At 45.9% G+C, this 24,253-nt stretch overlaps 2 protein-coding genes and 1 pseudogene across 2 annotated transcripts; 2 read left to right on the forward strand and 1 right to left on the reverse strand.

Annotated features, from left to right (window-relative positions):
• Positions 1–2,305: 2,305 nt before the first annotated feature.
• On the forward strand, positions 2,306–6,656 carry LOC100828141 (annotated as a pseudogene).
• A 2,010-nt stretch (positions 6,657–8,666) lies between these two features.
• Positions 8,667–12,512, reverse strand: LOC100828440 (receptor-like protein kinase HAIKU2). Its single transcript, XM_003579052.4, has one exon. The coding sequence runs from the start codon at positions 12,439–12,441 to the stop codon at positions 9,373–9,375; it is 3,069 nt and encodes a 1,022-aa protein (XP_003579100.1). The 5' UTR covers positions 12,442–12,512; the 3' UTR covers positions 8,667–9,372.
• Positions 12,513–18,043: 5,531 nt separating this feature from the next.
• LOC100832576 (malate dehydrogenase, glyoxysomal) lies at positions 18,044–22,622 on the forward strand. Its single transcript, XM_003576131.4, has 9 exons — positions 18,044–18,222; positions 18,814–19,029; positions 19,578–19,892; positions 19,976–20,065; positions 20,211–20,294; positions 21,253–21,288; positions 21,376–21,465; positions 21,676–21,770; positions 22,346–22,622. The coding sequence occupies exons 1-9, from the start codon at positions 18,142–18,144 to the stop codon at positions 22,416–22,418; spliced, it is 1,080 nt and encodes a 359-aa protein (XP_003576179.1). The 5' UTR covers positions 18,044–18,141; the 3' UTR covers positions 22,419–22,622.
• The last annotated feature ends 1,631 nt before the right edge of the window (positions 22,623–24,253 follow it).

Below are 24,253 nucleotides of genomic sequence, written 5' to 3' on the forward strand. Positions count from 1 at the left end.
ACACAACCGGAACAAGAATGACAAGACTAGTCACCGCAACCGGTGGTGTTTTATATTCTTTCCCTCTAAACAAAAAGGTCACCGGAATCACGTCAGCACCGATCCATCTCCCTTGTATTGATCTGTCCAAACGTGCAATGAAAATCAACGCTTGTCCCAAAAAAATGGCTGATTCATCGGTGTAGGATTTTTGTGTCCTGCAACTTTATTATTTATTGAACTTTCCAACAATCGGTTCATATCTCCACAGATTACCGGAACACCATATCTATCGATCTTGCTTACAGAAGTATATAAACACCAGGTTGCTTGGTGTCTGTATGAGATTATCGGTTTAATTTGCGAAAGAGTGGTAGCTGGGAGAAGACACCACAGTTCGTTGAAACTGTCCCAATACATAAACTACCAAACTGATTTGTTGCCGTAGATCTATCCGGTGGCCATCTGGCAAAGTAAATGTACCTGGTGAAATATGTTGGGCTCTTCCGTACCAAACCAGACAACATCTTAGTCGCAAATCGACCCATCCCGACACCTCAAATGCCTACGAGTACTTTGATGGACACAGGAAATTCTTACAAGATACGCCATGCCATTTAGATGACAGGGAGAGCAAACCACTATTCAGTGGCAACACTAAGAGCAAACGTGGTATATATATACGGAGCTCAGGATGATGGTACGATTTGAGCCCATTAGTAAGCAGTAAGGTATAGGTACATGTAGTAGGTGAGTCTTGACTTTGTTCAAAAAATATGCATGTTCGTGTGGGTTTAATGCAAAAACTTGTTCACCCGTCAGTCTAAAGCTGGCGTCTATATACATGCTCAAAGACTGTATAGATTGAGAGCTGCCGTTACACTTTCAACGAAGAGTAAGATGCACCCGAAGTCCCTGTTCTTTCGCGAAGGTGTCAAGTAGATTCTTAATCTTTAAAAATGCACGTTTATGTCATCATTGTTTGTTAAGTGGTTCATCCCAGGTCCCTCGCCTGTATGCACAGCTCCGGCCGCATGACTGGCTGCCACCTAGCCTTTGGGCCCACACGTCAGGCGACAACGTGGCGTTGCAATCTTACAGAACCCCCCCCCCCCCACCTATTCTCCTCTCATTTCGCGGAGTGGCGCCCCTGGCAGCCGGCGGACTGGTTCCATCTCGCCGGCCGTGAACTCTGTCTGCCACCAAGCAATCGCGCCGGAGCTGCCAGCCCCCTCCGCCGCCTAGTGCGTCGTCTCGTCGAACGCCTGTTAGGTGAGGAGAAGGAGAGAGGGCCACGAAATGAGAGGAGAATAGGTGGTGGTGGTGGGGGGGTTCTGTAAGATTGCAACGCCACGTCGTCACCTGACGTGTGGGCCCAAAGGCTAGGTGGCAGCCACGTCATGCGGCCGGAGCTGTGCATACAGGCGAGGGACCTGGGATGAACCACTTAACAAATAATGAGGACCTAAATGTGCATTTTCAAAAATTAGGAACCTACTTGACACTTTCGCGAAAGAATAGGGGCCTCGGGTGCATTTTACTCTTCAATAAACTACATCAACCAGGTTGCCTCTGTCCTTATTTGCTATAGATCGATGTCGCCTGTTTGTAATGTGGCAACTAATATATTTCTTATTCTTACTTCTTACCTATGTACAAATAGTTTGGACTGAAGTCCTTGAAAGAGACGGCACGATCAAGAAGCGGCTGTAATTTTCTCTGGCAATGCTTCTTGATCATAGATTTTTCTCCATCGGACCACAAAAAATAAAATTAGATCTTCCAACAAGAAGCATCGCCGGAGAAAAATCCAGTCTCACGGTGTGGCTGCCATGTATAGAAACGATCCGCTTTGCTCATCATTTGCAAGAAAGTTTCTAGCAAGAGTTTCTTAGAAAGCATGTGGGCTTCAGTATTTGATTTCCTGCCTTTTCAAATGCACAACAAACAGGCCTCCGCGACGGATCCCATCCACCAGAGCAGCTATGGCCTGTTTAGGGCCCAGCGAACATCGCTATGGGGCTCAAATTACACCCAGACATCATCGGTATGCAAGCCTTACCTGATAAAAGCAACTCTCATTAGTGATACCAAACCATGATTACCAGTGAGTATATTTCAAGCCGAATATTCTTTACATAAAAATGGGTATAATACTACAAAGCCTCAATCATTGGTTTCATAGAAAAATAGGAATTTCTTTTGTTGAACATCTTAGTGCTTACTCGGTTTTACTCCCTCCGTTCCTAGATACTTGTCACTAAAACAACGACAAGTATTTAGAAACGGAGGGAGTACATAATTATGAAATCATAGGAATATGAAAAGCAGATGATTGAGATGTCACGGATACTTCAAACCATAAATCTTCCATGATGTGTCATCGATCTAACATTAAGAATCCTTTGAAATTAGATTAATTCGGGCACGGTCGTCAGGAATCGAGCATGATACGGTCACCCTGACTAGGTAGGCAACAAGGAGCAGTAGGTGAGTCTTGGCCGCACTTATGATCAATCGCCTCACTTTTGTTTTGCGGCAACTCCAGTTCTCTCCGGCGAACACACAGGCTAGTGTTCCGGCGAGAAATAGGCGCGGACTCGAGGGCTGCGCCGCCGCCGCCCTCGTTCCTCACGGTTGGAATCCGCACTGACGGCTCGCCCCCGCCGCGCTTTGGTCCGGTGAGCTATCCCACTGATTGATCATATATACCCTGTTGATTACTTCTTAACTACTGTACTTTGGTGTTGGTAACCATATAGGCCTTTTAGTTGACAAAGACTGTAACTGCAATTAGACTGTCGACAGCATCCGTTCCCTGTCAGTACACAGTTACTGAACATGTTGATGAATAGGGTGAGCCGTGACTTTGCGAACTGAAACATGTATTCTATTAACAATACTTAAGCTGCTTATTCTTTTTGTTTCTACTTCTTGTTATCGGTTTGAAATAGCAAGGTAACTAACTGAGGTAGTTGGTGTATGTCCTAAGAATCACAAGACTAGAGCGGTTGTTCTTTACTAAATAGTTAGTTCTGACAGACTGATGTTGGTAAGGGTAAGTAGTCATGTCTGTCCTAAGCTGGTTTAATCAGGCTTACATTTGCTATGGCTGTGTTTCAATTGTAAATAACATCTGTTACTTCAGTAAGCCTGAAGTGCTTCAAGGGTTGGTAAAAAAAAAACATGTCAAGCCTGTGTCAGAAAATCTGTTGATGTCTGGTTTGCTACCCAATTCTGTAATGATTTCTGGTTTACTCTCTGTGAGGCTTAAGTTTAATGCCGACGTCTTGCATGACAAATGCATCTTCTGATCTACTAACTTTTATCTGTAGAGCATTGTGTTGGACTGCTTTTCATGGTGCATAATAGAGCTATAACTCCAATATCAAATGCATCCCATCAAGGAATTCAATGAACACAGCAGGTCAAAGTAGTACCAGTGGAGCCATACTGCATTTGTGTTCCTAATTGATCAACGAGGACCAATCAATATTCATCTGCCAGACAAGAGAAAAGTATTTTTTTCGTCCCTCAACTTGTCAGAAAGTTCGCTTTTCATCCCTCAAATTTTTTTCGTACTTTTTTGGTCCCTCAATTTTTAAAACCGGACACTTTTAGTCCCTCAGTCCATCCAAAGTAGTTTTCCTAGCCACGTGTCTAGTTTTCGCATAGTTTTTTCACTTATTTTTTTTCAATCAAGATATGGATGATGCAGATGGAGGAGAAGTACAACCAGTGCCTGGAAGAGATCCAGAGCACTACGACGGCCAATTTCAACAGCCTCGGTGGTCACGGGATTAAGTGCAAACCGGACACGTGGCTAGACAAACCGCTTCGGATAGCCTTAAGAACTAAAAGTGTCCGGTTTTGAAAGTTCAGGGATGAAAAAAATACGAATTGTTTTTGAGGGAAGAGAAATGAACTTTCCACAAGTTGAGGGACGGAAAAAGTACTTTTCTCACCAGATAAATGAGTTATTGTTTGGCGTGAGAATAGTTGGATGGATATATAAAAGATGGCCAGTAGTGACAATGTGTTGCAAGAGAGCATAGCGAGGGGAAAGACCATCTCCCATTGCTATTGCTCTGGTACAGTTGCTCGATAGCCAGTAGTGACAATGTGTTGCAAGAGAGAGCATAGCGAGGGAAAAAAACATCTCCAACTGTTGTTTGACATTTGTAGGACTAGACTGTGTTACTTTGATATGAAAGATGTAGGATTGAGAGTTCTCATGAACAAACGGATACGATACAACAACCTTGAATGAAGTAGGAGGTCATGCTTGAATTTGCGGAGCTATGGATTTGGTACAGAGAAGAACAAGGCTCGTCAAATTCCAGATACCCCCCTCACTGCAACATAGTGTGGCCGTGTGGGATACAGTTTTTTAGGGCAGCCTATCTCCAATCTTTTGTGTCATTTCTTTTTGAGTGGCCTTGTTCATATAGCATGATCCAGCTTGAGAAGGATGATTCGTGATATCAATGCACAACTGAGAGGGATGGTTCTGAGGGTGTTTGCTCATCAACTAGGTGGGAATCGTTTGCACATTAATTGTTGTGCCTGGTTTATATAGCATGATCTAGCATTTGATTGCCTATGGACTAGTTTTTTTTTTTTTTGCTGTAATGGACTCTGTTTGTTTGACTACTTACTATGTAATGGGCAGTCTTTTTTTTTCTATGTTGCAAAAATGCCACAACATTTGATCCAGCTTATTATTCGTGCAGTTATTTATCTTTAGTAATTACCACGAATTTTTAAAGAGCTATGATTCATAAGCAGGTTTTTGAGAGCTGCATCCTCACTTTGACTTTTGCAGGTGCAGGAATGGTCAAAGCCATGGCCTCCGAACAGACAGTGCACATGAATCAAGGACAAGGCGAAACAAGCTATGCTCACAACTCCGCTGTCCAGGCATGATATATCTACTCCTCTCTTTATGAATTCACATGGAACTGCTGTTCCATTTGTTGTTCTTTGACGCTTGGGTTCTCATCTGAAGCATATTGATTAATTTCATCTAGAACTTGATCTGTTGATCAAGCAAATATTACTAGAATTCGAACGGCAATAATTATAATGAAGAACCGATCGAGCTAATTGTGAAGCAACAAACATGGAATATCTATAGTTGAGCAAACTAACAAATGATCAAACTATATTTTCCTTTTCTGAAACAAATGTGTTGAAAGCATGGGTACAGAACTCCATACAGGAGGAATTGAGGCCCCTGATAGAAGCGGCCATCACCACTTATGCCAGACCAGTACCTTACCTCCGAGAGCAATGGTGATTGCAGACTTGGGCTGCGGCTCTGGCCCGAACGCGCTTACGCTGGTTTCTATCGCCTTGGAGGCCATCCACAGCCAGTGCACTGAGAGTGAGACCCAGCAGCCACCAAAGGAGGTATGCATCTTCCTCAACGATCTCCCAGGCAACGACTTCAACTCCGTGGTGAACAGCTTGGTTTCATTACGGGAGGTCACTGAGCCTAGCTCACTCATTTTGGCTGGTGTTGTGCCCGGGTCATTTTATGAGAGGCTCTTTGCTAGTGGCTCTTTGCATCTTGTCTGCACGTCCAACAGTCTGCATTGGCTCCCAGAGGCTCCTAAAGAGCTAAGGATGAAGGGGATACCGGCATATGACGTCGATGAGATTGTTCGGCGAGAACATTTCCCGGTCGTCCACGATACTTACGCGCAGCAGTTCAGAAAAGACTTTGGGCATTTCTTGGAGCTGAGAGCCAGGAGGCCGGATGGTCCTTTCCATGCTTGGTATGAGTTCTGACGAGCACGCCTCAAAACTTCACTTCTGGGATGATGTAGCTATGGCTTTAAGTATCATGGCCTCAAAGGTACCCCATCCATCACCCCACTTCAATTTTCAGGCATGCATCATTTTGGGCTGGCCTACAATAAAATGGCGTAAATTCATTACAGGGTATAATTGACAAAGAAAAGTTCGATTCTTTCTACATACCGGTGTACGGACCACGCGAGCAAGAGGTGAGAGAGATCATCCTAGAAGACGGCTCATTTTTCATCAAAGAGATGCACATGAAAGGCTCTGCAAGCGTTGAGGACGGCCAGATGGTGAGTTTGCTGAGGGCTGTATTTGAGCCCATCATCGTCTCTCATTTTGGAGAGGGAATGCCCATGGATGAGTTTGTAGAGACGTTATGGCAGTGCCTCTGGATCATGCGGGGCGAAGACTTCACCGTGATGCTCGTATCACTCATCAAGTCATGATCCGGCAATTAAACTGGTGTATCAATGCTTGTATCACTCATCAAGACTAGGTACACTTGCCCTCTGTTTGCTTCTTGCTGTGACAATGTATCATTTTCCTCCCTTGTTATAATGCTGCTTTTATTTCATCACAGATTCTTAAAAAAGAATGGCAGCTTCTCATTAGGAGCAGAAGTTCATACTTAAAAAAAAGGCAGCTTCTTATTGATTGAGTTATTTGCAATGCGTGAGAACTTGTGTTTTGGTCACTTTGGTTTCATATGTTTCTTATACTTGTGCCTGGAATTGGCACCTGGAATAAAACTTGTATCCCAATGAGCGACATCTATAACCCTGGAGAAATGTATGTACTAGCATTTGGGCTGTTCGCCTCTAGTACCATGTATCATCCATCTATTCAATCGAAGCTCATTGATTCTGTCATTTGGGCTGTTCGCCTCTAGTACCACGTATCAGGTGCAAAAAATCGCAGGCTGTAGCAGAAGCAAGCACATGGGAGAAATTTAGGTGCTGAACAACTTTGTGAGCAGTCGGTTCTTTCCGGTGATGGTAAGCATATAGCAGCACATCAATTGGAAACTATAGTCAGCGAAGTAGTGATGGTAAGCACAGAGCATCCATTTGGTCCGGTAACAGTCTCAATACATAAACTACCAGAATGTGTCATATCACGATACCACGACGAGATTCGAGGGCATTTTGGTAAAAACTTTTTTTAATTGCCTTAATTACTCACTGTGGCAAGGCAATTTCATGAAAAGCCTTCAAAGAACGAACATGAGGAGGCAATTTCAATAAAGAAGCCTAAAAAACTTTGAACATCAAAGGCATAATAATAAAGAAAAAGCCTCAAAAAAAATCTAAGCATCGAAGGCTTTTGAAAAAAAAGCCGCAGCAACAATTATTTCGGGGCTATTTGTATAATTGCCCAGGCAGGTTTAGAGGCATTTTCAACAAAAAATGCCTTCAAATGTCTGTACTTTATGCGAAAAAAAGCTCTCAGTTTCTCTCACAATTTCTTTCTTCCCCAATCTTCCCAATCCCCAACACACGCGTATCTCCCACACCGGCGATCCCCAATCTTTGCCGGCGATGAGCGGCAGATGGAGCCGTGGAGGTTGAAGAGGAGCGCGCTCCCTCCTCCTCGCTCTCCCCTGTTGTCCCAATGTCCCGAGCTCGTGCCAATGAAGGCACGCCGCGAAGAGCACCGCCGCCTTGGCCTGCTCCCCTATGAAGTCCACCGGACTCTCTCGAGCCCGCCGCGGAGGCTGTGGCTGCTCCTTCTACCTCCATCCTCCTGCCGCCATTCCTGGCAGCGGCCGCTACTTCTACCTCCGTCTGCCCGCCGCCGTTCCTTCCATGGAGTCCGCCAGAAGATCCCGAGCCCGCTCCGCCGCCAGCGGCTAGCCGGCGCATGCGCTGCTCTCCTTTCGGCTTCCGCGCGTGACATGATGGCAATCGAATACAAAGAAGCTTTGTTCTATCGTGGGCTATGGCATTTTTAGTCCCACATTGCCAATTAACAGAAAATCCCACCAATTTATAAGCCCATAAGAAGAATGGAAGGCAAGAGAAAATTCAGGAACCTACCTAAAAGAGGCCATGGTTAACAAAATTATATGTCCTCTAGCGACTAGCAAATACCTTAACTAATTAAGGTAGTAATCAACGTATCCATAAAAATGGTTATACGAAGGATCATAATTGGAGCTAGTGAAAAATACTCCATCCGATCCTAAATTGTTGTTGAAATATTACATGTATCTAGACACTTTTAAAAACAGATACATCCATATTTGGGCAAAGTTGAGTCAAGAATTTAGAATCAGAGAGAGTAATTGATGAGGCTGGGAAGTGTGTAGAGGCCCAATTCCAATTCTTGTAAAGCCTAGTTTGACAATACTAGGCATTTTTAAAAGCACCACTAATAACAATTTAAGGTATTTTTAAGAAAGCCTTGTTTGCTATATTTGGAGGCTTTTTTCTCAAAAGCCTAAAATGACATTTCCCTCCCCCAACTTCCTTGTCATATTTTAAAAAGCCTCTAAACACTTTTGGAGGCATTTTGTGTACATTTTGAGGCTTTTTAAGATGACTCCTAATTTGAAACGTGGTCTAGTCATCGTAGTAGATCTTTCCGGTGGCCATATGGCCTAGTAAATGTACTTGATGAAATATCCAAGGCACTTCGATATCAGACTAGACAACATCCTACTCGCAAACTATTTCTTAATTCTTACTTCTTCCCTGTGTTTATAAATTGTTTGGACTGAAGTCCTTTCAAGAGATAAAATTCGACAAGTCAACACCGTCCATGTCCGCCATTTCTTCCCCGACAGACAAGCGAGGAATGAGGGAAGGGACGGCTCATCGTCACCGGAGAAGGAGAAGACTGACAAGTCTGGCCCCTCAATCAGTGGTTTCATACCAAAAAAAACATGATCTGTTTTTTTGTTGAACTTAGGATCAATACAGCTGTGCAGTTCGCCTCTAAACAAAAGTTGAGTGCATCACATTACGTGGCAAAAGAACTTCAGTAGAAGACAAATTCGCCAGGTCACAAGGCACCGGCATCACATCAGCACTAGTGTATCTATCCATCCAACCGTGCAAGAAAGTCAGAGAGCTTGTCTGAAAACGTGGGCGCTTGATCATATCTGCGCCGATTCCCGGAACCTGCCGTCCTTCCTTCCGTCGCTGTCGCCCAACCAACTTCGAACTCACGAAACCAATTCTGAACTGAATTCTTGGCCGAAATCTGGTGGCGAGCATCTTGTCTCGTCTCAACAGTCTTAAATATAGGACTATCTTATTTTCCCTGCAGGTTTCTTTGCACATACTCCAAGAGAATGTTTGGCTCTGGCCAGAATTTTTCACCGCTTAATTTGACCACCTGCCAATCATTAGCAAAAAAATGCCTCGCTCTTCTTACTCTGTTTACTGCCCGTGTTTACAGTAGACTTGTTACTACACACAAATGATAGATGCTAGTACTAATTACTGTACTCTTCTGCTTCTCTTGGGGTAATTATTCTGCCCCGGCGATCTCACTGCTGCATTCTCTACACTTGGGCTAGATCTCAGCCGTTCGTTCCTGGATCGGATGGTGGATAGCTAGCTAGCTAGGGACGGTCAACCGTCAGCGGACGACTTTGACCTCCACGGCGGCGGTCATCTTCTCGTCGGAGGTGGCGCTACCGGCGGAGTAGTAGTACTCCCGGCCAATGGCAGCGTCCTCCAGCATCTGCACCACGTTGCGCATCGACGGCCTCATCGCCGGCGTCCGGCTCGTGCACATCCCGGCCACCCGCAGCACCCTCGCCGCCTCCTCCTTCTCCCAATCCTCCGTCACCGCCTTCCCGTCCACCACGACCGCCTTCTCCCGCAGCCGCCGCGACACCCACTCCACGATGTCCTCCTCGCAGCCGCCCACGATCGCCGCCTGCCCCGTGACGAGCTCCAGCAGCACGACGCCGAAGCTGTACACGTCGCTCTTCTCCGTCACCTTGCGCGTGTACCCGTACTCCGGCGCCATGTACCCCACGGTCCCCGCCACCACGCCGGACCCGGACGAGTACGCCTCCGGTGCCGTGGCGGCGGCGGCGCTGTCGTGGAGGATCTTGGCGAGGCCGAAGTCGGCGATGCGGGGCTTGAAGTCGGCGTCGAGGAGGATGTTGCTGGACTTGACGTCGCGGTGGAGGATCGGGCGGTCGCCGTTGCCGTGGTGGAGGTACTCCAGCCCCCTGGCGGCCCCCACGGCGACCTCGTACCGCTCCGGCCACCGGAGCTCCGGGAGACGCTCCTGCAGGCTGCCGTTCGGGAGGTGCTCGTACACCAGCAGCCTCGCCCCGTCGCCGCCATTGCCACCGTCCTCCGAGCTCGTCACGCTGCACAGCAGCTTCACCACGTTGACATGCCGCACCGAGCTCAGCGTGCCCACCTCCGCCTCGAACTCCCGGCACCTCCTCGCCGACGCCGACGGCGATGGCCGGAGCATGGGCGCGGCGGCGGCGCTCGTGGTGCCGGCCATGGTGGTCCGCGTGATGTGCTTCACGGCGACGACGGCGCCGGTGCCGAGCTTCACGCGGTACACGTTCCCGGAGCCTCCGCGGCCGATGAGGTTCTCGTCCCGGACTCCGGCCACGATCTCGCGCTCGTCGAACGCCGTCAGCCGCATCCTCGAGAAGGACTTCACGCTCCACGACCCCTTCTTCCCGAACAGCTTCGTCCCCGACGCCGATGCCGCCATGGCCGCCGCCGCCTCTGCTTCGCGCCGCTTCCTCACGAAGATCGCCACCCCGAGCACGGCGAGCAGCACGGCCATGCCGCCGAGGAGGCACGTGATGAGCGTCCGGACCACGGCGGCGCTCGCCTCCCGCCTCCCGCCAGCCCGCGGCGAGCAGCGGCGGAGGAATCCGTTGCCGTTCCCGGCGGAGCAGAGGCCGGGGTTCCCTACGAAGCTCTCCCCATAGGCGGCAATGGCGAGCGCCGCGGGCACGGGGCCTTGAAGCCGGTTCTCCGACAGGTTCAGGTAGCTCAGCTTGAGCTCCGCCAAGCTCGCCGGTATCTCCCCTGTCATCTCATTCCTCGACAAGTCCAGCGAATTCAGCCTCGTCATCTCCCCCAGCTCCGGCGGAATCTCCCCCGCGATTCTATTCCCGGCGAAATTCACCGCCGTCAGCGAGAAACAGCCCCCAATACTCCCCGGAATCGCCCCAGAAATCTCATTCCCCTCGACATTGACGCTGTCGAGATTCTTCATCTTCCCGATGCTCCCCGGAATCTCCCCTGAAAATCCGTTCCCGGACAAATCGAGCTTCTGCAGATTCATGGCGTCGCCGATGCTCCACGGAATCTCCCCGGAGAACTTGTTCTTAGCGAGGATCAAATTCGTCAGCGAACTCGCTTCCCCAATCCGATCCCCAATCCCGCCGGTGAACTCGTTCTCTGCGAGATCGACGATCTCGACCTCCGGCAGCGCCCAAATCCCCGCCGGAACTTCCCCGGAAAGCTCGTTGCTGCTCACCCTGAACCTCGTCAGCGTCCTGCACCCGCCATAGCTCAACGGAATCTCCCCGGAGAATCTGTTCTCGAGCATGAGCAGCTTCTTCATGGTGCCGCGGCGGCACATGTCCGGCGGGATGGGCCCCGAGAGCTGGTTGGTGGAGACGTCGATGAAGTCGAACTCCGACCACCGCCCGAGGTTCCTTGGCAGCTCGCCGGAGAGGTTGTTGTTGTAGAGCGAGAGGTTGACCAGGTCCTTGAACTCCTCGCCGAGCTCCGCGGGCACTTCATCGGAGAAGCCGTTGAAGAAGAGCTGCAGCGACACGAGCTTCGTGAGAGTTCGTATCTCCGACAGCCCCCCGGTGAGCTTGTTGGCCGACGCGTCGAGGTACTGGAGCTTGGTCATCTTCCCGAACCCAGGCGGGAAGGGTCCCGTGAGGTTGTTGTTGTAGAGCTCGAGCGACTTGAGGTTCACGAGCTTCGCCATGGACGCCGGGATTGGGCCTGTCAGGTGGTTGTCGGCGAGCTCGAGGTCGGTGAGGTTGACGAGGTTGCCGATGGAGGGCGGGATCTCGCCGGCGATGTTGGCGGCGGAGAGGTAGAGTGCGGTGAGGCTGGCGAGCTTCGTGATCTGCTCCGGGAAGGTTGGGGTCTCGTCGAGGAAGAGGTTGTCGCCGGCCGCGAGGACGACGAGGCCGGGCATGGACGAGAGGGAACGCCAGGGGAAGGCGCCGGAGAAGGCGTTCTGGGAGAGGTTGAGGACGCGGAGGCTTGTGAGCGGCGAGAGGTCCGGGACGGCGCCGGAGAAGACGTTGAAGGCCAGGGTGAGCTCGGTGAGCTTGGCGCAGGCCGTGACGCCGGCGATGGAGCCGGAGAGGGAGTTGGAGGGGAGGGAGAGGGTTGTGAGGGAACCGAGGGCGGCGCAGAGGGACGCGAAGGGGACGGCGGCGGAGGAGGAGACGTTGAGGTCCGCGACGGAGATGGCGGTGACGGCGCCGGAGGAGCAGGTGACGCCGGTGAAGTTGCAGGGGGATGTCGCGGCGGGGTCCCAGGAGGCGAAGAAGGAAGCGGAGGTGGAAGGGACCGTGAGGGACGCCTTGAATTTCAGCAGCGCGGCGAGCTCGGACGATGGCGTCGCGGCGGAGGCGGCGTGGAGATGGAGGATGACGGAGGCGAGGAAGAAGAGGTGGGCGGCGGACGCCATGGCTGGCGTTCTGAAGAACTTGTGATTCTGTCTTTGAGTGTTTTGGACTGCGGTCTGACTGACTGACTGATTGCTTTTAAGGTGGCTGCTAGTGTGCTTAGCAAGAGCATACTGAAATCTTTGACCCGGTGGAATTTTTTTTTTGTTTTGTTCATTCCGTTTCCAGCCAAAAGGAGCTTTTTCCATTTTCGATGGGGATTTAGTTAAACAGTAATTGAGCTTTTTGGCTCTGAATTCCTTGCAATGTTTCCCTTTTGGAGTTTCTGCAGATAAAAAAGACTGAATGGGTGTTTTCTGAGGGTTGGAGTAGTCAGTACTCAGTAGTGCATGGTTGGGTGTCTGAATCTTGGATGTTTATTGGGATTTTTTTTATCTGATTTGCAGCTTAATTTCTGATTGGGACTAACTCAAACATTGCTTGCTGCTAATTAAGGCTCAAATTACAGTCAACCTTTGAACTAGGTGTAAAATCTTAGCAAAATGGTAAAGAACTTGAAGGCTTAGTTTACCAGACAGGCCGAGTCGAGAGGAAGGGTCTAATGAATTAACAAACCTGTAGTAGTGTAAAGCATGTCAGTTAAAAAGTGCAATTATTAATCATGTGCTACCATTGAGCTTTGCTTAGCTTGTATACTAACATTGGTTGATCCTCCAATGACATGTGCACGTTAATTCCGTGGATAAATATATCGAGGCCGGGTTCCTATACATGCATATTCTTTCAGTGTTGGTATGTCCTTGTCGGGAGCATCAGACAGACAGAGGGCAATGCAAGTGAACCTAGTCTTTTTTAAAGTCTCATGCACACATACTCTGTACCTTATTAGTACTCTTAAATCCGGAGAAGACAAAGCACCGTCCAGATTTCATACACCCACAAAAATAGATCACTACCTAAAGCGCATGCATGTAGTGGTTAGCATTTTAGCAACAATGGAGAGACATAACACATGCATGCATCGTGTATCAAGACTTGATCAAATCATTCCTTGTGGGCACATGGCATTATTCTGGAGGATACGCGCTTTATTCTGGGCATGCACGAGCTCTTAATTAAATTTACCTGGCAATGTACGTATGTATTTTTCGTTCGTACTACGTACTGTACGTATGTTAACATATTGGTCAATATAGTTATTGCTGTATTTGTTCCCTGGCAATTGTAATGATATAATCTCTAGCTTTGTTGTTTGTCAGATGCATATAATTGGGTGGGCGGAGGAAGACGAGACGGATGAGCTAGCTAGCAGTCCCCTTTAACTTGTGACTGCACGGCTAATTTGGACTACTCTTCTTCTTGCCGCTGACGGTGACCGCGGCAAAAGCTATCTATCTCTATCCTGCGTCTCCAGCTAAAGCCGCCGCGTTTGACGAATTCGCCTGCCACGTTCCCACGCGCACGTCCGTCCTATCTTGCGCTACAACAAACCCAACCATGCATTTAACCAACCAGTACTGTTGCCCAAAGAACTCGGAAATTTGAATGCATCTGTAAACTAAGAGCTCGTCTGGCAACCAATAATTCATTTCATTTGATCAAAATGAAATGAAATCTAATTTTGATAGGATTTCATTTGGTTGAATTTGAATTCCGGATTGAAAAATCATGTTTGTCTACCACCACATGGAATTGAAGAGTGAGAGACAATTCTAAAAAAATGATGACTTTTAGAGAGGAATTGAGACTAGTTGTCGTGTGATTCCATGAAATTTGAGATTGAATTCCAATGGCTAATTCCGTACCAACCAAACAAGTTGTTTTTTGTTTTTAAATTCAGAATGAATTCTACAATTCTATGCCCAAATAATGGGTGCCAAACGAGACGTAGATACATCCAAATTTTGACAAAGTCGAGACATCTTTTGTTGGCCGAAAGAAGTAATACTAAATTACTAACAGCATGTGCACGTGCAGGGACACACACAATACGATATGCCGATGCCCACAACACAAACACGTTCCCGTGTGCTCATTCAAACTACACTATATGCTCCCTTTTTGGGTTCCATGCGTTGTATGTTAACGATTCTCTCTTTTGATTTCTCCATATATCTTTCCTTTTGCTAGCTCGAGGGTTCGTCCAACAGGCATGTGTACAAGAATATGTTCCATCTCCGTGCACATCCGTAGATCGCATGCCGTCGATCTAACGCCGATCCATCCACTAATTAGCGTGCACGATTGACCCGTGCACGCGTGCTCATCGATAACACATTTTTCAGCTTCTAAAAGACACCTACGACAAGCCTGATCCATCAAGCTCAAGGAACTAATATCTGCCACGCAAATAAATCCCCTCCTCAATCACGCGCACGCACAGATATCTGTTTCTTCTTCCTTTTGCCCCTTAATTTACTTGTGATCCTTCTAGAGAATGCAATACAGAGAGAATCATCCGCGGGAGTAATAAATTGCAATGTCGTCGCAATCAAAAGGATTTTCCCTTTTCTTTCTTTTTCGTGGTACTCGAGAGCTAGCTAGTCTCGGTGCAAAGATCCATCTTTTTCCACTCACTCAATATACAGCCTCTTTTCAGAAATGCTTAATTAATACCCCGTCTTGCTTGCTTTTTTTAAAGTAAAACTTAGCACTAGCTAGAGCTTGCCATGTGGTATGTCGATAATGCTACTAGCTTATTTCTTCTTCTATTTTTGTTGAGCCCGGGAAACGGATGGCCAGTACATGTACTCGTTTAGTTCCATAATTCTTGTCGAAATATTACATGTATCTAGACTTTTTTAAATAGATACATCCATATCCTTCATAATTCTTGTCGAAATATTACATGTATCTAGACCTTTTTTAAATAGATACATCCATATCCATATTTAGACAAATTTGAAAAAAAATTATGACAGAGTACTGCTACCTGCGGTATATAAAACGCCCCATTAATTTATATTGGTGGCGCATGCTTAACAGATCGACCACTAACAGAATGTGATTGATCGATCAAGTGAAACATATAAAAATTGCTAGTGATCAATCCATGGATGGCTTGACCTCACCACTACTAATACACCCTGACTAGCTACCTACCTGCTGAAACCTGAGTGACAAACTAACCAACACCTAGTGTAATAATATACATGTCAGTGTAGTCAGATCAACAAATTAATTGAACAAAGTTAATATACTGTACGCATATTTAATTGTTCATTTGCATTTGATCGAACGTGGAGACATCGAGGAGGACAGCACACTAGAATTGAAGATGAAGAAAAACGATGCTCAATTATATCTTTCAGGTATGTAGCAGCTAGAACAAGACAAATGATAAGCACGTACTGTGTAGTGGGGTGTTGCACACTTATTAAGCACTAGTTCTTTTTAATTCTTCTACTGATCAGTGCCAACCCCAGACCAAAAAGCCCACTGATTAAAGCATCGTGCCCTGCCTGCCTACCTTTTTGTTAATTTCTTGGTTGCATGATAAGACCTTTTTTGACTCCGTATGTGTATATGCTACCTATAGCAGCTAGCTTTTGGACGGCGTCAAAGAGAAAGCAACAGCCATTCACATTGATGTCACGTTTCAGTGCTCCCGAAATATTACATGTATCTAGACGTATTTAATACATAGATACGTCTATATTTAGATAAATTTGAGTCACTTAACATGAGACGGAGGAAGTATTATTTTTGTTTGATAAAAAGGAGGTTAATTCTCTGTAATTTGCCATTTGCGAGATTTTCTTCCATTACCAAAAACATACTCCTAGATAAGTATCACACCATGGAGCATAGTGTTGTAGTGCAGCTAGCCTGTTGATTATTTAATTCTACTAGCAATGATCGGTCTGTTAAAGCAAGATAAGAACTTGTCTAGCTAGTCTAGTCTTAGGTAGGAGTAGCATATGTGTGTCTGAATCAGCAGCTCGCTGGAATCCTCCTCCCCAACAACCCTCCTGGAATCAAGAAGAGCACTGCAGCTAGCTTGAAGAGTACGAAAATATGAACAAACATTGCATTCGCCCCCAATATACAGGTGCTGCCTGCAAGGCTGCATGACCCGGAGGGCCGGTTATTTTCGGCTTTTGGATCGGTTTATTTGAGAAGCTGCTCTCATCCAGCTTCCTGGAGAAACCGTCACCTAAATTTGATTAGGCTAATCAAATTAGTTTGATCTAAACTACTTTGAAAACCTAACTAAATCTGAAATGCGGCTTTCCAGAAAGCTAGGTGAGAATTTTCTTTAGAAAAAATCGGTCCTATAAGCCGAAAAGAACGCACACTCGATAACGGAACATCAAGCTAGCATGCAGGATTGCACATACATATCCATCAGCTGGTTTGACCACCTTTTTTTTTATTGACCGTGAGAGGGACGGTTCCATAGATGCAATTAAGCCACTGTTATATACTTCCTCCGTTCCTAAATATTTGTCGTTCGCAATAAATCCATGACAAGTATTTAGAAACAGAAGAGAACAGTTTGTAGTCTACCTATAGCTTAACTGATCTTAATTAAGGACGCAGCTTAATTGCATGCCAGCCATGGATGGAGCGTCACAGACCCACAGTGATCATATATAAATTTATCATTATCATATCATATCATATCACAGTTGTTGACATAGACACAACTGTTGCTCTATACACTGAGACGGAGGAGAGATTGACCATTCGGGCAAGTAATGGGAGTGACGCGTGGGACCCACCGGCCTGGAAATCCGGGAGCGATTAATTAGAGCTCCCGCTGACATCAAACATTCTTGCCGCCGCTCGCTCAAGCCTGAAGAAAAAGGTTTTTTTTTTTTTGAGCGCAGGCGAAGAAGATGCTGACCAAGCAGCTGAATTCAGAGATTGAGTGAACGAATGGGCCGGCCCTTTTGGTTTGGGAGTGGCCGCAGCAGGCCCATCATACTGTACCGGAGGTGGCTATGACCACGGGCTTTTTCTTCATTCTTAGCCCTTGATTGTATTGCAGGCCCCGGGCTTCTTCACCTTGCACGGGCTGCCCGAGGCACGAAACGCTCTGGGGAGTAACAATAAGCAGCCCATTCTGTACTGTTCGCCCATCTTCTTCTACCGGTTTTCCTTTATACAAAATCGACTTCCATCGGTTGCTTAGAAAGAAAGAAAAAAAATATTGTGCGGCTAGCTGTGGTAAAAGAAAGACACTAGCAATACATTTTCGACAATGTAAAAACCAATCGATGTCCCTCTCAAAAAAACAATAATAACCAACATACATGTATGGATCGAAGATCGTTGGTTTCACAGCGTCCGTCCTCCCGAGTTGTCGTCTCATCAGAGATCACATCAAGTTTTCCAGGATCCGTCGGATAACGGATCGAAAAGTCTCGCCGAGAAAAAAAGAAGGAAGATAAGGGACCGAAACAAAGTTTAATAGCAACACAAACGTCCTACCACCATACCACAGTTTTGCAAGAGTCATTGGCAAGGGGTGCCATGCTTGGTTGCATCACGGTTTGTTGATAATAAAATAAAAGAGAGGAGACATTACCTCGTCAGATCCGCACGCCGCCATCGGATCGAGATCCAACGGCGGCAAAGCAGCCGGGTTCTTGAGCTCTATCCACACGCGACCCGTGGAAAGCCAAGACTTGCACGCGTCCCCCTCATATAAAATACCTTTGCAGATAACCCCCTCCGCTTTCCCTCTTTTCCCCTTGTCTGTTCAGCATCGTCGAGATCGCCGGCGGTTCGCGGACTCCAACCAGGACCAACCGACCATGGAGAAAGGCGGCGCCGGGAACGCGGCGGCAAGACGGATGGCCAGGCTGGCGTCCCACCTCCACCCGTCCACCTCACAGGCAGGTCGCAGCTCCCCCTCTTGTCAGTTCGTTTATATCTCTTCTTTCTCAGCAAGTCAGATTCGCTTGCTATCGCCGTACCCGAACCTGATCTCCAGTTGCTTCCATGATCAGCTGATTAGCTTGGGGTGGGTGTAGATTTTGCGTTGCAACTTGGTAGTAGCAATTATTAAGTAAGGGGATGGATGCCTGCCTGCAGGTTTACTGTATTATTAGTCTCGATTTACCGCTCTACTCTAGGTAGGTAGGGATCAGCAATTGAGCAATTCGACCTGAGTTTCGAGCCTCGTTAAGGGATGGGAGTCACCGAGTCAGGAACTGATGCTATTCGCAGATTGGATAGTGAAGTGAAATCTTGCGTCACGGGATTTAAAGAGCATCAGCTATAGCCCTGTCCTGCCCTGGTGATGAGCACAAGCATTAGTGCATTACGCTGTCCTAAATTCAGCACACTTTAGAGTTCAGACTTAACATTAGGTTTGACTGTAGTTAGTGGTTGGCAAATCTAACATTGTAGCAGTTGTTGTCTTACCATCCAATCCACCATCGGCTTCGATTCAGCTAAAAGTTTTCTCTTTCCTTGTTTTGAAGATGGAGGAGGTGTCCATCCTGAGGGGCTACAATTGCCGTGCAAAAGGCGCAGCACCAGGATTCAAGGTTGCAGTCTTGGGTGCGTCTGGTGGGATTGGCCAGCCGCTCTCGCTGCTCATGAAGATGAACCCTCTCGTTTCGGTGCTCCATTTATATGATGTCGTCAACATGCCTGGTGTTACCGCTGACATTAGCCACATGAACACCGGTGCTGTGGTATGCTCATTGACCTCTTGTCTGTGTACATCCTGTGCTTTATGATTTCTTTGGAAATTGATTCTAAAAGGATACTGTGGTTGCATGTTGGTTGGCCTCTAGTACAGTTGCTCTCCATCTGATCTTTTCAGGTTATGTTTAGCGGATATAAATTGCTACATATGTTTTCTCTACTATACTAGTGTACTGAGAGCTCATATGGTAGATGTTTAGCATTAGCAAACTAGCTGTTAGTATAAACTTAGAATGCATGTAAGTAAGGTAACAAGTAGCCAGTTTCCAGTGATGTTTGCATAGTTCTGAAAGTCATGTGGCATCAGGAACTATAAGGAGAGCTAGGAAAAAAATCATTCAGTAATAACTGTGGATCAAAACATATAACCTACTTGCATTTTGTCTAGCAGACAGTACTTAAATTGTCATTGTATTCGTAGCCCCCCAGATCTCTATGACTGCCTCTGCGATGCATAAAATCATCACATGATTCTTGTACCTTAAAAGTTAGTCTGATCATTGGGTATAGTTATGCTAAGGTCTAAATTCCACAGGTACGTGGCTTCTTGGGCCAGCCACAGTTGGAAAATGCTTTGACAGGGATGGATCTTGTGATCATTCCTGCCGGTATCCCTCGGAAGCCTGGCATGACAAGGGATGACTTGTTTAACATCAATGCTGGAATCGTCCGGACTCTTTGCGAAGGAATTGCAAAATGCTGCCCAAATGCAATTGTGAATGTGATCAGTAACCCTGTCAATTCTACTGTTCCAATTGCTGCTGAAGTATTTAAAAAGGCTGGGACGTACGATCCTAAGCGTCTATTGGGGGTGACAACACTTGATGTAGTGCGAGCCAATACTTTTGTGGTATGTACTTCAAAAGAGTTCGCCATATTGACCTATTATATTACTTGTTTCTACATGGACAATTTCTCAAATTCCTATTACAGGGAGAGGTTCTTGGACTTGACCCCAGAGATGTCAATGTTCCTGTTGTTGGTGGGCATGCGGGAATTACTATATTACCACTCCTTTCACAGGTTGTTATTACTATCAGTTGCTCCAAATTCTGAACCATATATGTAGCTGAAAACTTGTTTCCATCTGATGGAGATAGGATGAAATCCAAATTTCTCCCTGTTCATTTTATAAATTTTCCTTGATGGAACTTTGTTATTTTCATAGGTGAATCCTTCCTGTTCGTTTACCTCGGAAGAAATTAGTTATCTCACTTCTCGCATACAGAACGGTGGGACAGAAGTTGTTGAGGTATGGGTTTCTGTATCATCTAGTGCCACATCTTGTATGCACAATGGAGGGGAAAAAAGTCAATTCAAGAATTCCTTTTGCAATTTCTTAGTTATGAATACTGGTTTAGATTCTCTGCTGAATTAATTGTGTTGTATTAACTATGAATATTGTGTCCGATCACAAGAAATAGAATACTTACAAATCAGACACAATGTTAGTCTGAACTCATCGCAGAATTGTGGATCTGTGATGTATTTGAGAAGAAGAAAGGAGAAAGAAAGGTAGTGAGAAATCAGGGTGGATTGGCATTCTATTTCAATGGCTTCACAGTCTACATACTCAATCCTCTCCTTCTGTGGCTGAAAACTTGAACCCACATGTCTCAAACGTGACTAGCTCAATTGATAACACCCTCAACTAAAGACTCGGCCTAATACAGAGCCCCTTGTAGCAGTACAGCTCAAACCTTCTTCAGATATCTCCCCTTTGTGTTCATAGTCCCTGCATACTGGTTGCAGTTGTACAGCATATAATTAACAAAGCTTTACTATAACTGACATGCTAGATTTTCAGAACATAAGAGTAGGATCACAATAAATATGAGATAGACTTCTGAAATTGTTAAATTCTTATGCTCTATAAAGGACAAAGATGCATATTAGCTGCACGCACTCCATGATGTTGAGAACAAAGGTCAATTATTAGGTGCTTGTTAGGTTCAACAAAAACATTCGTTTATGCATATTTTTTACCTGCTTAGGGGCCTAGACTAATTGTTAGTGCTAGTTGCTTACACTTATTCTAGTTAGGTGACTGCCTGACAGTTACATATTTTTCCAAGAAAAAATAGTCTGGAAGCTGTTGATTGGCTGATATTGCTTGACAATGTTCTATTTTAGAGGAACCTTGACCACTGTTCTACGTGTTAATGCTATAAACTTCCATTTTGCTCCTTACTATTCGATATGCATTTCAGGCAAAAGCAGGAGCAGGATCAGCAACTCTTTCTATGGTTGGTTTGTATGACTTATATGTGCATTAGTCTATCCATTTATAGTTTCTAATGATGGATCTATTAACACTAGATTATCTTTCTTAGGCGTATGCAGCAGCAAAATTCGCAGATGCTTGCTTAAGAGGATTGCATGGTGATGCTGGGATAGTAGAGTGCTCTTATGTAGCTTCTCAGGTTATTATTCGTTTCTTTCATACTTAATCTTTTACTCCATCCGATCCATAATAAGTGTCTGATTTAGTACAAAATCAGCAACACTTATTATGGATCGGATGGAGTAGCTTATATTTCATAATTAATCTTTACTGAACAATATTTCTGATATGTGAATCTCGTTTTCTTGCGATCTTGACTGAAATGTTTTTCTCGTGTTGGGGGCTAAAGGTGACGGAGCTGCCTTTCTTTGCATCCAAAGTGCGCCTAGGTCGATGTGGCGTTGAGGAGATCTTGCCACTTGGTCCACTGAACGAGTTTGAAAGGTGTGTAATTAAATTTACAGCTATTCACCGCTCTCTTTTGACAATTGAACACCAACTGGGCAAGCATACGCTTTCCAGTGAAGCTGACACATGCCCAAGCTATCACTAGGCCCAATTGCCAGTTCACAAAGGTTCAAAAAGACCACTATCATCAGATATTCAGATCTGCCATATTAGCAGATACTGACAAGATGTCAGCCTCATGGCTCCCTATTGGGCTGGAGACCCAGGAATTATTTCCCAGACACTTGTTCATAGACTAGAGTACAGCACACAGAAATTATTGTGATCCATGTAGGTGTCCCTGGGGAACAGTCCTGGAGAAATACTAGCCTTCTTGGAATTGTATGACTTTTGCATTTCTGAGGAAACCAGACCATGGCCACATATAATTTCTTGAGATGGACAGCTGAACCCCATTTTGATTGTATCACAACAAGGTTGCATGACATCTGAACAAAACCCCACTGTCGTTGGTAGCTGCATTATGGATCATATGACAACAATTGTTTTTCGATATCCTTGGACTCACGACCGTGCTGACCTGTTTTTGGTGACCCATCACGTTCATGCAGAGCTGGACTGGAGAAGGCGAAGAAAGAGCTGTCCGAGAGTATCCAGAAGGGCGTCTCTTTCATCAACAAATGAGTATCTGTATGTACACACCTTCTTCGGACTTGGAACTAATGTCCCAACTCCAACACAGAAATCCAAATCCAAATCCAAATGCACATGCTGTATGCTTTTGCCTCCTGGAAACAGTCGCCCTATGATGTATGATGTAATCTCCCTGTAAACCTTTATACGTGATACACGAGTTAATAATAATCTTTACTGTCTTGGCAAATGTAACAAGTCTGCCTGACTGTGTGAGGTCTGGTAATAAATAAAAGTCTGCCCCCCCCCCCCCCCCCCCCCCCCAAATGCTGTTGCTGCCTCCATGAATGATACTAGTACAAAGATGAAAAACAATGTTATCCTGGAGGAAGAAGCTTTTACTTCTTTCCCTGGGGCTGAAGATCATTGTGTGCAATACTGGCGCTGTGATCCGAGACAGTAATAAACAAGGGAGGATGGGCAGTGAGATGGGATCATGGGATGAGTGATGAATGAATAAACAAAAGGGGAATTGCAGCTGGGGAGCATGTGTATGTCTGTATTTATCACTGTGTTAGTCACATCGATGGATCGATCACGGGATATGCGCTGCTTGAGCATCGACCATATTCATGTCCTCCTTAATTGCATTTGGCACTGTCCACTGCATGGATGGACCAATTGACGATGACACTATTCCTACGGATCAGATCAGGTCGGAGAACAGTAGCGGTACTACTGTATTTTCTTGGAATTACTAACCAGTCAAAAGATTACTGCTCCCTCCGTTTGTCTGTATTTGGATGTATTTGATGTGATTTAGTGTATAATTACATTTAAATTTAGTCAAAGTTGAGACATTTTTATTGGACGGACGGAAAACGGAAGGAAAGGAGTACTAAGATCTACTCCTAGAGGACCAGACATGTGGCTTGATCCATCTTAATCAGTTTGGGCCATCGAGTCTCCTCAAAGGTCACAGCTATGGCTGTTACGTAGGCTCATCATTCACTGGTTAGTGTAATTAACCACATGATTGCATCCATCATTCTCAACAGAAAGCATTTGGACAAGGCAGGGTGAGCAGGGAAACGTGCATGCCACCCAGAAGATGAGACACCAAAAGTTGCTTCTGCTTACAAACCTCCAAAAAGTTTTCCCATTACAACAACTTTTGCCAATAAAATACAACCATCATGCGTGGCTTAGAACCACCATATTAAGTGATTTTATATTATATGTACCTAGACATATTTTAGTATACGGGGATGGCTACGCAGTGCGCGTGCACTATTTGGCCTAGAAAGTGCCTTCCGACCAAATCCATATCCTAACGTGGTCCCCACGCATGCGACCTTTCCTTTTCTCCTCCGGCTGGTCCTCACCTGGGGCCCATGTCAAAGCAAATAAAGAATTTAATTCTTAGATGCTATTTTCCTCCTCTGCACTACTCCACAAATTACATCCGACGAAGAGGCCAGCAAAAAATATCACTGGGTCAGGAAAAATTAACTCACGAACTGTTGAGGCATCCTTACCAACAAATTACATCCAATAAGAAAGAGTTACATCTAGTTAGAAGCGAATGTTACTTCTCGCGAAAAAATTACATCCAAAAAAGCGACGAATGTAACTTCTAACCGAAAATTACATCCAAAACAATGACGAAAGTAACTTCTCACGAAAAATCTCATCCAAACAAGTAGTGAATGTAACTTCTGATGAAAAATGACTTCCATACAACGGCGAAGATAATTATTAAGAAAATAAACTCAGTAGTGCGTCAAACCAAACAAATGGGATCGTGGAGTTGTGTAGTAGATGGAGAAGCCGCTCCCCACGGTGCATGCCAGCAGCAGCAGTTGCCATCCCACGCGCCGAACACG

This window comes from Brachypodium distachyon, chromosome 4 (genome assembly GCF_000005505.3).
Source record: "Brachypodium distachyon strain Bd21 chromosome 4, Brachypodium_distachyon_v3.0, whole genome shotgun sequence".
NCBI classification, from domain to species: Eukaryota; Viridiplantae; Streptophyta; class Magnoliopsida; order Poales; family Poaceae; genus Brachypodium; species Brachypodium distachyon.